Source organism: Gobius niger, assembly GCF_951799975.1.
Source record: "Gobius niger genome assembly, chromosome: 23".
Classification (NCBI taxonomy): domain Eukaryota; kingdom Metazoa; phylum Chordata; class Actinopteri; order Gobiiformes; family Gobiidae; genus Gobius; species Gobius niger.
Window position 1 is genome coordinate 579,375 of NC_136874.1, and position 15,764 is coordinate 595,138.

At 48.1% G+C, this 15,764-nt stretch overlaps 1 protein-coding gene across 1 annotated transcript in view; it reads left to right on the forward strand.

The window, feature by feature from the left end:
- Positions 1-258: 258 nt before the first annotated feature.
- atp11a (ATPase phospholipid transporting 11A) overlaps positions 259-15,764 on the forward strand; it is a gene marked incomplete at its 3' end in the record, with an annotated part of 41,266 nt that continues 25,760 nt past the window's right edge. The window contains exons 1-4 of the mRNA XM_079581676.1: positions 259-388; positions 14,187-14,309; positions 14,878-14,967; positions 15,590-15,670. Of these exons, the coding sequence (XP_079437802.1) occupies positions 344-388; positions 14,187-14,309; positions 14,878-14,967; positions 15,590-15,670 (339 nt within the window). The 5' untranslated portion in view covers positions 259-343. The remainder of the gene's footprint in view (positions 389-14,186; positions 14,310-14,877; positions 14,968-15,589; positions 15,671-15,764) is intronic.

Here is a 15,764-nt window from a genome sequence, read left to right on the forward strand (position 1 = left end):
GTCGGCTCCTCGTGACGGAGATCAAAGCCAAAGCGCCTTTAGGCACGGCGCGAGACCATCGGGGTAATCCGCGTGTTCCCGGAGCTGTCAGGCCGAATGAGGAGCGCTGACCGCCGGGGAAGAGTGCGAGAGAGAGCCGCTCCTCACCCCTCTCCCTCCCCCGAGAGAGGACTTGACTCGACTCGCTCCTGGAAGTCAGCAGGTTTTTAATTTCAGGAAGAGGCAGAGAGTCATGGGGCGCGAGGAGAGAAGTTAGCGCCGCTCACGGGGGGGACTCGCGCGGAAACCGAGGAAGAAGCACCGGGAGAGGAGCGCGGGAGCCCGGGCACACACTCCCGGCAGGATGGGCTTGGACTTCAGCACCCTCCGGACCCTCATCAGCAGATACGTAAGTTTCCCCGAGCATCCGCGCGCTCCAAACGCCGCGCGTAAAAGTCGACGCCACTTTATGAAACGCGCAGGAGATTAGCCCTACTGGTTTCACATTCCGCCAGATTAAGTTTCACCCCGGCGGCGCAGACGGCTGGAATCGGTGGAACAGAGTCGCTCGTGGGCAGCCTATCACCCAAACTGTGTCCAAGAGCGTCGCGCGGGTTCCGGACTGCGCGTCACGCTCGTTTATTCACCGGTTTTACGCGTGGAAATTGCGCAAAAACTTGGCCGGGCGATCATTGGATTAAGCCGCGTAATACCACTGCTCTTAATGCACCGCCCGAGGCACGAGCATCTGGTACAAGGTGAACCTGAGGAGAGCGCGCAGACGCTAGAGCAGAAGTTTGGAGTCTGGAGAGAAAAGGCCAGGCGGGTCTGAAGTCAAGACGAGACTTGTAGGAAAGGGGAGTTTGCTTCATTCAGACGCGGTGGTAAACACGGCCTGGAGCTTTGTACTGGAGGAGCGTTCCCATGAAGGAGACACCCACCTCTTCACCCCCACCTCAACTCCAGCGTGGCTTTACCCAAATCTAAAAGCTTCTGGAGAAAAGTGTCAAGATGGGCGTAAATGAGCCGATGAAATGTGTGACGAAAAAGCGACAGAAATAAATGTGTAAAACGGACACAAGGGGGAAAGATGAGCTGATTTTTGTAGGTCTTAGTTTCACGTGAGGTGTTGCTCATGAGGGTTTAGATTTGGGTAAAGGTGATCTTAAGCAGGGCCGGACTGGGACGGAAAAACAGCCCTGGACTCGGGTCAGTCTGGCCCAAATCAGCGTAAATGTGACACTTCCACAAATACACATGTGAACCTCTGACCCCCCGCCTTCACCCAGAGCATTTTCTCCAGTTCGGCTTTGCCCAAATTTAAAAGCTTTGTGACTGGAGAGCAACACTGTAACGCCTCATTTGAAAGTGAAAATCTAGAAAAGTGACGGGAACTTTTTGTCACGTTGTCGCTGCATTTTTGTCATGTTTTTGTTGCTTTATCGTCGCATTTTGTTGTTTTTTTGTTGCTTTTTTGTTGCTTTTCCAGCACATTTTTGTTTTTGGAGGCGTTTCTTTTAACCCCTTAACTCCCACCTGAACCGAGCACATTTTCTCCAGTTTGGGTTTACCCCAATCTAAAAGCTTCTTGGGGAAAGAAACTAAAAGGTTTTAAAAAGCGACAAAAATAGTGACAAAAAAGCAACCAAAGATCAACAAAAAAGAGACACAAAAAGTGAGAAAAGAGGAGCAAGAAAGTGACAAAAAAAGTGATGAAAGTGCTGCAAAAAAGTGACAAATACCCGACAAAAAAGGGACAAAAGTGCAGCATAACAGCAGCAAAATAGTGACGAATAAGAGACAAAAATGTGGCAATAATGTGATAAATGAGAAACAGTGATGAAAAGAGAAAAACTCAACAAAAAAGTGACGACAACGTGAGGAAAAAGATCAGTTTTGTAGGTCTTTCAAACGAGGCGTTACTCAGGCCCAAAGAGGAGAGAATGCTTCGGTTCAGGTGGGGGGTAAGAGGTTAATCTTTTAGATTTGGGTAAAGCTCGGTTTCGCCCGGGGGTGCAGTAAAGTGAGAGTTGGGACCGGTGGCCCTGGAGCCGGTGGCCCTTCTGTGCTCTTCCAGACGTGTGGCCCATCCGCCCCTGGTCTTCAGCGCTGAGTCTGCAGAGGCCTCTCTCTCTCTCTGTCTGTCTTTGCGTCTCATAGTTTATTTTCCGTCTGAAACCGGGACGCTGATCACAGATACTGAGCTCCATGTGCGGCAGGTGAGCGCTCTTTCAGGTTCTCCCCATGTCTGGGTAGGTTTCCTCCAGGGGCGGACTGGCCACAGTCCATTCTGGAAGAGCACAGAAGGGCCACCGGTCTGGCCTCTCACTTTACTGCACCCTTACCCCCGGGCGAAACCGAGCTTTACCCAAATCTAAAAGCAACCTCTTACCACCCGCCTGAACTGAAGCATTCTCTCCTCTTTGGGCCTGAGCCTCGTTTGAAAGACCCACAAAACTGATCTTTTTCCTCACGTTGTCGTCACTTTTTTGTTGAGTTTTTCTCTTTTTATCACTGGTTCTATTTATCACATTATTGCCACATTTTTGTCTCTTATTCGTCACTATTTTGCTGCTGTTATGCTGCACTTTTGTCCCTTTTTTGTCGGGTATTTGTCACTTTTTTGCAGCACTTTCATCACTTTCTTGCTCCTCTTTTGTCACTTTTTGTTTCTCTTCTTTGTTGCTCTTTGGTTGCTTTTTTGTCACTATTTTTGTCACTTTTTAAAACATTTTAGTTTCTTTCCCCAAGAAGCTTTTGGATTGGGGTAAAGCCAAACTGGAGGAAATGTGCTCGGTTCAGGTGGGAGTTAAGGGGTTAAAAGAAAAGCACCAAAAACAAAAATGTGCTGGAAAAGCAACAAAACAGTGACAAAAAACAACAAAATGTGACGAAAACGTGACGACAAAAACATGAAAAAACCCCCCAAGAAACAAGAGACGAAAACACAACGAGAAAGTGACAAAAAGTTCCCGTCACTTTTCTAGATTTTCACTTTCAAATGAGTCCTCACAGTGTTGCTCTCCAGTCACGAAGCTTTTAGATTTGGGCAAAGCCAAACTGGAGAAAACGCTCTGGGTGAAGGCGGGGGGTCAGAGGTTCACATGTGTATTTGTGTCACATTTACGCTGATTTGGGCCAGACTGACCCGAGTCCAGGGCTGGTTTTCAGTCCCGCCCCTGGTTTCCTCCGATCCCTCCGGTTTCCCCCATACCACTCAAAACATGTACAATGAGACTCCTCAAGCCGGGTGTTTCTGACGAGTAGAAGAGTCTGTGGGGTTTGTTGTTCCTGTTGTTTTTAAAGGGACGTTTGGTGGAAACACAAACTCAGGAAAACATGATTAAAGCTCACCTCAGCAGAGCGCGTGTTCTCAGCGTCACTCACTTTTCATCCTGTTACTGTGTTATTGCCACGTTTTTGTCACATTTGGTGAACTTTTGAAGATAAAAAAGCTCATTCAGATGTTTCATAAGAGCTGCTGACCGTACCTGGTGATGTGTCTCCAGCCTCACAGTCCTGGTCTCTGGCTCGTGTTGACAGATGTTTAAGAGCGCGGTATCGACTAACATTCAGCGTCTGTAACGTCTGCGTCGTCTCCCCTCGCTCCTCTCGCTCCCCTCGCTCCTCTCGCTCCTCTCGCTCCCCTCGCTCCCCTCGCTCCTCTCGCTCCTCGTGGGTTCAGATCCAATCAGGGCCGTATCATCAGAGGCATTACGGTAATGCAGGTCCAAACACGGCGCATCGATCGCCGCTAAAAGTAAACAACTCGATTATGAGCTCCATCCGTCAGCGCCGCAGACCGGACGGACGGGCCACTCCAGACTGCGGGAGAGCAGGAGGTCATGTGACAACACGGAGGTCATGGAGATCCTTCATCATGAGGTCCTGATCCTTCATCATGAGGTCCTGATCCTTCATCATGAGGTCCTGATCCTTCATCATGAGGTCCTGATCCTTCATCATGAGGTCCTGGTCCTTCATCATGAGGTCCTGATCCTTCATCATGAGGTCCTGGTCCTTCATCATGAGGTCCTGGTCCTTCATCATGAGGTCCTGATCCTTCATCATGAGGTCCTGGTCCTTCATCATGAGGTCCTGATCCTTCATCATGAGGTCCTGGTCCTTCATCATGAGGTCCTGATCCTTCATCATGAGGTCCTGGTCCTTCATCATGAGGTCCTGATCCTTCATCATGAGCTATAATGTTGAAGATCCAACCTGTTCCTCAGTTGTGTAACATTCAAACATAGATGAGCCTTACATGTGGCTCTAACCCCTGTGTAATATTTATTGTCCGAGTCACATTTCCAAACTGCGTGTGATAAAAGTCTTTGTTGACGTTTGCTCCGGTGACTGTAGGAAGTATTCGCAGTATTGCAGTATTCGCAGTATTTGCAGTATTGCAGTATTGCAGTATGAGTCATAGTGGGAGCTCCACATTCCAGTCCCAGTGAGTCACAGTGAGACGACAGGAAGTGCAGCTCTGACGTCACAGGTTCGTGGTTGGATCTGAACACTGGACAGAGACGGGTTTACAGGTGGATTCTGGATCTTCTTCAGAGTTTGGTATAAACCTGATCCGTCAGGAAGTTTCCCTCCTTCATGATTTCTTTCTTTTCTTTCCTCCTTTTTTCCTTCATTCCTTGCATCTTTACTTTTCCCTTCCTTTCTTTCCTTTTTTCTTTCCCTCCTTCCTTTCCTTCCTTTCCTTCCAGGTGGGGGTTAAGAGGTTAAAAGGGGGGAGTTTGAAACAACTGGGAAACATTGGAGGAAACATGGGGAGGAGCTGCATCTGTTTCAGCCGCTTCCTGTTCTCGGAGCAGCAGGAAGCGGGGCAGCAGGAAGTAGTTTGTGAGGACTTCCTGTGAGAGGATCAGGAGGTTACTGTTGGTCAGAGCCTCAGACTAATCCAGGACTAAGCTTCATTAAGCCATTACTGCAGATGCTGCTACGGGATACTGTCCACATGGACTTTTACTACACTGGCCTAGTACTGGACGAGCGAGAGGAACCTGAGCATCTGCAGAGGAACCACCTCTGAGGAACCACCTCTGAGCATCTGCAGAGGAACCACCTCTGAGGAACCACCTCTGAGGCTCTGCAGAGGATCCACCTCTGAGCATCTGCAGAGGAACTGTGGTCACATGACTGCTGGAGGTGTTTCCTGGTCCGGAGCCGTCGTGTCCATTAGTTTCTGTCGATCAATTATTAAAATGATCGAGAGTCTGAGTCGCTCCTGCTCAAACTTTAGGCCGTTTCCTTTCCACTCCTGAACAACAGCTCTGACTCCACTTACTTGACTGGAGACGCTGTAACGCCTCATTTGAAAGCTAAGATCTAGAAAAGTGACTTTTTGTCACGTCGTCGCTGCAGTTTTGTTTGTTTTTGTTGCTTTTTGCTGCTTTTTCGTCACTTTTGTGTTACTTTTTCGTTGTGTTTCGTCTCTTGTTTTTCGGGAGGTTTTTTGTCATGTTTTTGTTGCTTTTTTCATGGCTTTGTCGTCACGTTTTCGCCACATTTTTGTTGTGTTTTTGTCACATTTTTGTTACTTTTTGTTTTTGGATGCTTTTCTTTTAAGCTTTTAGATTTGGGTAAAGCTCGGTTTCCCCCGGGGGTAAAGTAAAGTAAAGGGTAAAGTAAAGGGTAAAGGGTAAAGTGAGGGGCCAGACCGGGGGCCCTGGAGCCGGTGACTGACGAAAACATTTTACACTTTTGTTTCAGTGACTTTATTCTAAAACTAAACAAGATCCAAAATCCTGAAAAACTAATATGTCACAAAATATAATATTTAAACCTGACTCTGAACAAATCTTTTGAACTAACGTTTTCCTTTTGCCAGTGAATCTCCTCATCTTTACTCAGAGCCTGTAGTTGAGTGAACTCAGTTCTCTGAGTTTCTCTGAGTTCCAGACTGAGCTGTGATATTGTTCTGGTTCTTTCTCTCTAAGTGCTTTCATCGATTTGTCTTTTTAAACTCCTCTCGTGCCGCTTCACTAAAGTCCATCAAAAATTCATGCCCCGCGTCAGCACGCCCCCCCCCTCACACACACACACACACACACACACACACACACACACACACACACACACACACACACACACACACACACACACACACACACACACACACACACACACACACACACACACACACACACACACACACACACACACACACACACACACACGCCCCCCCCCCCCCCCCCCCACTTCCTTTACGACCAAACGGCTTCAGGAAAAAGGAAATCATGAACTCGTGTCAGTATTTTCTGAAGTCTCAGTATTTAAGTATCAGTACTCTCTGAAGTATCAGTACTTTCTGAAGTATCAGTACTCTCTGAGGTATCAGTACTTTCTGAAGTATCAGTACTCTCTGAGGTGTCAGTACTGGAGCTGGCGGTGTCAGCTGACCCACACGAGGCGTTCACATGACGCGGGACAAAGGGGTTTCCTCAGGACAGTCACAGGGCAGGAATGTGAGGAGCTGCTGCTGCAGACGCTGCATGAACAACAGCTCAGGTTTTCTTTTGTGACATTTTAGTCACAAAGAGTCGGGATTTTGGATCTGGTTTAGTTTTTGAATAAACGAGTTCAGCAAATCCCGCCTTGTTTTTGGTTCAGGAGTTTGATATTAACTAATAACTAATATTTGTAATATTTGCGATAAGTCGGTTTATCCTCAGTCATAAATACATCCATCTTCTTCCACGTGTCCCTCCCTCCCTCACCCTCCCTCCCTCCCTATAGTTTAGTCCCTTCTCTGCACGTGCCTTGTGTATACTGTCTTTAGCCGCCTCTGTCTCCCACAAAGGAAAGGCCCATAAATCCTGGGTGAGATCCATAAATCCTGGCTGAGATCTTGTGGTCCCAGAGCTGGTCCAAAGGGACAGGAAGTGGGTCTTCAGTGCCTCCGAGCCCGGCCTGGTCTCTGGTCTCTGCAGATACCAACAGAACAAAGAGGGTTTATCTCCCCCGGCCCAGACCCGGACCGGGACCGGGCCGTAAAACCCGGACAAAAGAGCGTTTCCACCGTCGTCTGTCACCTCACGGGAACTCAGGCTAAAAACAGCTCAAAGGAACCCGGATCAGAGCGGGATTATGTAAAAACTGTAAAAATAGTCCTGTCTTTAGCAGAAGACACGGAAAATAAATCACACTGAGACGTGAATGTGGAACTTCTCCTGGAGATCAGCAACATGTCGGGACATTTAGGCTGAAAATCCACTTTTCATTTGGTTTTAGTCCAGTTTTAGTCTTCGAGAAACCGGAGGAAACTACGCAGACACGGGGAGAACCAGGCCCCGTCCAGGGAGTCGAACCCGGGACCTTCTATCTGTGAAGCACCAGCTCCAGAGGAGGGCGACAATACATCCACTTTCCCATATATCGCCATGTTCTGCAGGACGATCCGATACTGTTTATCCCGATATTGATATGATGATATCAATGATACGACCTCCTGGGCCTGTGGAAACAAACATGTCAGACCTCAGCACTTTTCTCACAGAGAAGATTTAACTTAAGAAACATAAAAAACATTTAACGTGAAACATTCAGACGTGGATGGAATGAATCATGTTTGTTTTAGTGAATATATGTCATCACTTCCTGTTTGTTTTAGTGATATATGTCATCACTTCCTGTTTGTTTTAGTGATATGTCATCACTTCCTGTTTGTTTTAGTGATGTGTCATCACTTCCTGTTTGTTTTAGTGATATGTCATCACTTCCTGTTTGTTTTAGTGATATATGTCATCACTTCCTGTTTGTTTTAGTGATATGTCATCACTTCCTGTTTGTTTTAGTGAATATATGTCATCACTTCCTGTTTGTTTTAGTGATGTGTCATCACTTCCTGTTTGTTTTAGTGATATGTCATCACTTCCTGTTTGTTTTAGTGATATATGTCATCACTTCCTGTTTGTTTTAGTGATATGTCATCACTTCCTGTTTGTTTTAGTGAATATATGTCATCACTTCCTGTTTGTTTTAGTGATATGTCATCACTTCCTGTTTGTTTTAGTGATATGTCATCACTTCCTGTTTGTTTTAGTGAATATATGTCATCACTTCCTGTTTGTTTTAGTGATATATGTCATCACTTCCTGTTTGTTTTAGTGATATTTGTCATCACTTCCTGTTTGTTTTAGTGATATATATGTCATCACTTCCTGTTTGTTTTAGTGAATATGTCATCACTTCCTGTTTGTTTTAGTGAATATGTCATCACTTCCTGTTTGTTTTAGTGATATATGTCATCACTTCCTGTTTGTTGTAGTGAATATGTCATCACTTCCTGTTTGTTTCCAGCGCCGGCACAAGTGTAAACATGAATCTGTAAAAGTGCATTTTTAATCCAGCTCCATCTGAGACAAATCGATGTTAATGTGGAGCAAAAACTGAATCTGTGAGACTTCAGACCCGGAGAATACTGCCCTGAACAAACAGAACATGTACTGCGTGTACTGTGTGTACTCGTGTACTGCGTGTACTCGTGTACTGTGTGTAAGATAAGATAAGATGATACTTTATTGATCTCACAGATGGAGAAATTGCATTTGATGAGAGAGCATCCGGCAGCAGCACCCATTCAGTGGCACCACTCTTTTTTTTTCTTTGTGTCGCGGCCGCCATCTTCACTGTTTTGGTCACAGGAGGAGCACTGGTTGATGACGATGACCACGGCGGTGGAGCTCTTGCGCTTGGCCACGATGTTCTTGGCCACACAGGTGTAGTTGGCCGTGTGGGACAGACGCGCCTACTTGATGATCAGGTTGTGTCCACGGTGATGTAGAAGTTCCTGTCCTCGGCCGGGTCCATGATCTCGTTGTCCTTCAGCCACTCCACCCGCATGACCTTGGAGGATGGAGAAACTGTAGCTGCCTCTGTCTCCTCTGATCATCTGAAACGGTGCAGAGCGTGGTGTCCTGCACTGGTCAGCTCCACCTCGTCCTTCCTCTTCCTCCTGCACAGCTCCCTCCACAGTCTTTCACCATCTCCTCGTTGGTCCCTTTTGTTGTTTCCTGTAGCTCCTCTTGTGACGCCTCCTCCGTGCTGCAGGTGTGGGGGCTCCTGGTGCCTCTTCACTGTTCAGTGTCTCAGAAGAAGATGTTTGTAGATCTCAAATGGGTTTAGCTGATAAGCTAGCAGTTTGTTTACCTTCAAAAAGCTGCTTTCTTCAGGACCATTTTGGACTCTCAAAGTAAACAAATCCACCAAACCTCCACAAAAACACAGTAAAGACGTACAAAAGTATTTTGTACTCGTGTACTGCGTGTACAGGTGTACTCGTATACTGCGTGTACTCCTGTGCCGACAGCGACACACTCTTGTTCTTCTATTCTTAGCGTTTGGTGAAACTGTATCTGAGTTTCTGAGCTTTGTGTCGATGGAGTCGAGTTACAGAGAGTGGGCGGGACCAGTGCGGCGCTGACGGCGGGTCAGACACGAGTCAGAGGCGAGTCAGAGGCGGGTCAGAGGCGGGTCAGACGAGAGTCAGAGGCGGGTCAGAGGCGGGTCAAACGCGGGTCAGAGGCGGGTCAGACACGAGTCAGAGGCGGGTCAGAGGCGGGTCAAACGCGGGTCAGAGGCGGGTCAGAGGCGGGTCAAACGCGGGTCAGAGGCGGGTCAGACACGAGTCAGACGTGGGTCAGAGGCGGGTCAGAGGCGGGTCAGAGGCGGGTCAGAGGCGGGTCAGACACGAGTCAGAGGCGGGTCAGAGGCGGGTCAAACGCGGGTCAGAGGCGGGTCAGACACGAGTCAGAGGCGGGTCAGAGGCGGGTCAAACGCGGGTCAGACACGAGTCAGAGGCGGGTCAGAGGCGGGTCAGAGGCGGGTCAGACGCGGGTCAGAGGCGGGTCAGACACGAGTCAGAGGAGGGTCAGAGGCGGGTCAGACGCGGGTCAGAGGCGGGTCAGAGGCGGGTCAGAGGCGGGTCAGAGGCGGGTCAGACGTGGGTCAGACAGGCGGGACGTGGCAAGGAAGGTTTAAGCTCCTGCTCCAATAGGAACCTGTTCCTGTCCATGACTCAGATGCAGATGTTGACAGATGTAAATTCTCAGGTGTTCCTCATGAGTTGGACTGAAGTTCTCACACGATGAGGTCTGAAACACAGAGCTGTGGTTTTTACTCAGAGCCTCAGGTTTCCAGACTTTACTCAAAACACAGGATTCTTTTGAACTTCTGTTATTGTGTCATTGACCAGTTTCATCAGCGTGTGTTTTGGTCTCGCTCTGAAAGAGGAGAAGGACCAACCTCAGGACCACTGGCTGCTCCTGGAGGCCACAGATACAGCTCGTCAGTGAGACCTCAGGCCGCCCGGCTAAGGTCTTTCCTCAGGCCCGACTAAGGTCTTTCCTCAGGCCCGGCTAAGGTCTTTGCTCAGGCCCGGCTAAGGTCTTTCCTCAGGCCCGGCTAAGGTCTTTGCTCAGGCCCGGCTAAGGTCTTTCCTCAGGCCTGACAAAGGTCTTTGCTCAGCCCCGGCTAAGGTCTTTCCTCAGGCCTGACAAAGGTCTTTGCTCAGCCCCGGCTAAGGTCTTTCCTCAGGCCTGACAAAGGTCTTTGCTCAGGCCCGACTAAGGTCTTTCCTCAGGCCCGACTAAGGTCTTTGCTCAGCCCCGGCTAAGGTCTTTCCTCAGGCCCGGCTAAGGTCTTTCCTCAGGCCCGGCTAAGGTCTTTCCTCAGGCCTGACAAAGGTCTTTGCTCAGCCCCGGCTAAGGTCTTTCCTCAGGCCCGACTAAGGTCTTTCCTCAGGCCCGACTAAGGTCTTTGCTCAGGCCCGGCTAAGGTCTTTCCTCAGGCCCGACTAAGGTCTTTCCTCAGGCCCGACTAAGGTCTTTGCTCAGGCCCGGCTAAGGTCTTTGCTCAGGCCTGACAAAGGTCTTTGCTCAGGCCCGGCTAAGGTCTTTCCTCAGGCCTGACAAAGGTCTTTCCTCAGGCCCGACTAAGGTCTTTCCTCAGGCCCGGCTAAGGTCTTTGCTCAGGCCTGACAAAGGTCTTTCCTCAGGCCCGACTAAGGTCTTTCCTCAGGCCCGGCTAAGGTCTTTGCTCAGGCCTGACAAAGGTCTTTCCTCAGGCCCGACTAAGGTCTTTCCTCAGGCCCGACTAAGGTCTTTCCTCAGGCTCGACTAAGGTCTTTCCTCAGGCCCGACTAAGGTCTTTCCTCAGGCTCGACTAAGGTCTTTCCTCAGGCCCGGCTAAGGTCTTTGCTCAGCCCCGGCTAAGGTCTTTCCTCAGGCCCGACTAAGGTCTTTCCTCAGGCCTGACAAAGGTCTTTCCTCAGGCCCGACTAAGGTCTTTCCTCAGGCTCGACTAAGGTCTTTCCTCAGGCTCGACTAAGGTCTTTCCTCAGGCCCGGCTAAGGTCTTTGCTCAGCCCCGGCTAAGGTCTTTCCTCAGGCCCGACTAAGGTCTTTCCTCAGGCCTGACAAAGGTCTTTCCTCAGGCCTGACAAAGGTCTTTCCTCAGGCCCGACTAAGGTCTTTCCTCAGGCTCGACTAAGGTCTTTCCTCAGGCCTGACAAAGGTCTTTCCTCAGGCCCGACTAAGGTCTTTCCTCAGGCTCGACTAAGGTCTTTCCTCAGGCCCGGCTAAGGTCTTTCCTCAGGCTCGACTAAGGTCTTTCCTCAGGCTCGACTAAGGTCTTTCCTCAGGCCCGACTAAGGTCTTTGCTCAGCCCCGGCTAAGGTCTTTCCTCAGGCCCGACTAAGGTCTTTCCTCAGGCCTGACAAAGGTCTTTCCTCAGGCCTGACAAAGGTCTTTCCTCAGGCCCGACTAAGGTCTTTGCTCAGCCCCGACTAAGGTCTTTCCTCAGGCCCGACTAAGGTCTTTCCTCAGGCTCGACTAAGGTCTTTCCTCAGGCCCGACTAAGGTCTTTCCTCAGGCTCGACTAAGGTCTTTCCTCAGGCCCGGCTAAGGTCTTTCCTCAGGCCCGGCTAAGGTCTTTGCTCAGCCCCGGCTAAGGTCTTTCCTCAGGCCCGACTAAGGTCTTTCCTCAGGCTCGACTAAGGTCTTTCCTCAGGCCTGACTAAGGTCTTTCCTCAGGCCCGGCTAAGGTCTTTGCTCAGGCCTGACAAAGGTCTTTCCTCAGGCCCGACTAAGGTCTTTCCTCAGGCCCGGCTAAGGTCTTTCCTCAGGCTCGACTAAGGTCTTTGCTCAGGCCTGACTAAGGTCTTTCCTCAGGCCCGGCTAAGGTCTTTCCTCAGGCCCGGCTAAGGCCTTTCCTCAGGCCCGGCTAAGGTCTTTGCTCAGGCCCGACTAAGGTCTTTGCTCAGGCCTGACTAAGGTCTTTCCTCAGGCCCGACTAAGGTCTTTCCTCAGGCCCGGCTAAGGTCTTTCCTCAGGCCCGACTAAGGTCTTTCCTCAGGCCCGGCTAAGGTCTTTGCTCAGGCCCGGCTAAGGTCTTTCCTCAGGCCCGGCTAAGGCCTTTCCTCAGGCCCGGCTAATCCAGAAGGATCCAGATGTTTTCTGCTGTCCATGTTCAGGTTCTCGTCACTGCTGGGCTGGAAACATCTTGTGTTTGAGAGAAAACGATTCATCCAGAACAGGCAGAAGAAACTGGTTTGTGTTGATCCATGAGCTCTGGCAGACACGTGTGTGTGTGTGTGTGTGTGTGTTGTGTATGTGTGTGTGTGTGTGTGTGCGTGTGTGTGTGTGTGTGTGTGTGTGTATCTGATCTGTGTGCGTGTGTTTGTGTGTGCGTGTGTTTGTGTGTATCTGTGTGTTGTGTATGTGTTTGTGTGTGTTGTATTTGTGTATCTGAGTCTCTAACACAGATCCATGAGCTCTGGCAGACACGTGTGTGTGTGTGTGTGTGTGTGTGTGTGTGCGTGTGTGTGTGTGTGTGTGTGTGTGTGTGTGTGTGTGTGTGTGTGTGTGTGTGCGTGCGTGCGTGTGTGTGTGTGTTTGTGTGTATCTGTGTGTTGTTTATGTGTTTGTGTGTGTTGTATTTGTGTATCTGAGTCTCTAACACAGATCCATGAGCTCTGGCAGACACGTGTGTGTGTGTGTGTGTGTGTGTGTGTGTGTGTGTGTGTCTGTGTGTGTGTGTGTTTATCTGTGTGTGTGTGTGTGTGTGTGTTGTATTTGTGTATCTGAGTCTCTAACACAGATCCATGATGGCGTCTCGATGGCGTCTCGAGTTACCCGGAGCTGGAGACGGTTACGTAACACGAGGAACACGATACGCCTCATGTTCATGCGTCTGTCCTGAGGTCGATTCTCTGGGCCGGGGGGGGGGGGGCGTTATCAGCTTCTTATGAATGACATTCCGCAGTGGGGGGGGGGGTTACCGTGGAAACAGACAAAGCCGTCCATTCGGGAAAGTGTAAGTTACTCATTGACTGAGCGCGTGAGGCAGATCAGCTTCACCCAGACTTTAGGACCTTCTTATTCCAACATCTGCACTTCAGCCGCTCCATCAGATCCACTCACACATCTGGAAGGACTTTTACAATCCTTATAATCCAAAAAACAATATTCCAAAACATGAGCGTGATGTTGATCTGTGGAAAAGAAGAACATGTGACAATAACAACATGATCAGGGAAATGTACTGTTGGAAATTTCTTTCAAAATAGTTTTGCTCCCATAGAACAATGTTGGCGCCTGCTCTCTGTACATACATGAAGGGGACTATGATGTTCACATACATGTAGAGCAGTATGGTTAACATACATGAAGAGCAGCATGTTAACATACATGTAGAGCAGTATGATGTTAACATACATGTAGAGCAGCATGTTAACATACATGTAGAGCAGCATGATTAACATACATGTAGAGCAGTATGATGTTCACATACATGAAGAGCAGTATGATTAACATACATGTAGAGCAGTATGATTAACATACATGAAGAGCAGTATGACATTAACATACATGTAGAGCAGTATGATGTTAACATACATGTAGAGCAGTATGATTAACATACATGTAGAGCAGTATGATTAACATACATGTAGAGCAGTATGACATTAACATACATGTAGAGCAGTATGATGTTAACATACATGTAGAGCAGTATGATTAACATACATGAAGAGCAGTATGATTAACATACATGAAGAGCAGTATGATGTTCACATACATGAAGAGCAGTATGATGTTCACATACATGAAGAGCAGTATGATGTTAACATACATGTAGAGCAGTATGATTAACATACATGAAGAGCAGTATGACATTAACAGTTCCGTGTGTTTCCAGTGTGTGGGGGAGGAGAACTGGGTGGACAGTCGGACGGTTTACATCGGACAGAAAGAACCTCCTCCTGGAGCTGAAGCTTTCATCCAGCAGAGGTTTCCCGACAACAGGATCACGTCGTCCAAGGTAACGCCCACTAACACATGTACTAGAACACACATGTACTAGTACACACATGTACTAGTACACACATGTACTAGTACATGTGTGTACTAGTACATGTGTGTACTAGTACACGTTTAAAACACACGTATGTTTCCTTTAGTACACGTTCAAAACACACGTATGTTTCCTTTAGTACACGTTTAAAACACACGTATGTTTCCTTTAGTACATGTTTAAAACACACGTATGTTTCCTTTAGTACATGTTTAAAACACACGTATGTTTCCTTTAGTACATGTTTAAAACACATGTATGTTTCCTTTAGTACATGTTTAAAACACACGTATGTTTCCTTTAGTACATGTTTAAAACACACGTATGTTTCCTTTAGTACATGTTTAAAACACACGTATGTTTCCTTTAGTACACGTTTAAAACACACGTATGTTTCCTTTAGTACATGTTTAAAACACACGTATGTTTCCTTTAGTACATGTTTAAAACACACGTATGTTTCCTTTAGTACACGTTTAAAACACACGTATGTTTCCTTTAGTACACGTTTAAAACACACGTATGTTTCCTTTAGTACACGTTCTGGAACTTCGTCCCCAAGAACATGTTCGAACAGTTCAGACGCGTCGCCAACTTCTACTTCCTCATCATCTTCCTGGTCCAGGTGGGTCTGACCTCACTTTGAGAACCCTGTACGTTTATACAGGCGTTTCTAATGACATCACGCATGGTCCGGCAGCCATTTTGAATACCGACGTAGCATCATGCAGTACTACTACAGGTACCAGTATCTGTACTCAGGATGGAAGTGAAAGACGACTGATGGACAGTGGTGTTTTTATGAACCGTAATCATCGTTCAAGAAGAAAACAGTAAAAACACAGGTTTATGTGACAGAAGAAGCTCCATTTAAGCTGTTCAAGACGTTAGCATGCTACCATTTAGCAACTGTCAATGTCTCCAACACGTAAACACACGTGAGGAAATACTACAGTAACAGCTCTGACCTCTGACCTATGTCACATGTTGTAGCCGAGGTTTGGAGTTTGTGGTTCAGGGTCAGAGCTGAGCTGTTGAAGCTAAATGCTAGCCAGTAGCATGCTAACGTCTTAAACACGGACTCTCTGTTTCTTCACATAAACGTGTCAGTCAGTTTGTCTTTCTCTACATCCTGAGTAGAGATGTTGTCACATGTTGCAGTGCTGCATGATTCTATTTCCGTATTCAAAATGGCCGCCACAACAACAGAAGTCACATGACTGAATAATGTTAATGTTTATGTGCAGCTGATCATCGACACGCCCACGAGCCCCGTGACCAGCGGCCTGCCCCTGTTCTTCGTCATCACCGTCACCGCCATCAAACAGGTCATAGTTCTACAGTCGTTATCCCAGTACTGTGTGGTTGTCATGGTTACCAGGCCGGTCTATCCCAGTACTGTGTGGTTGTCATGGATACCGG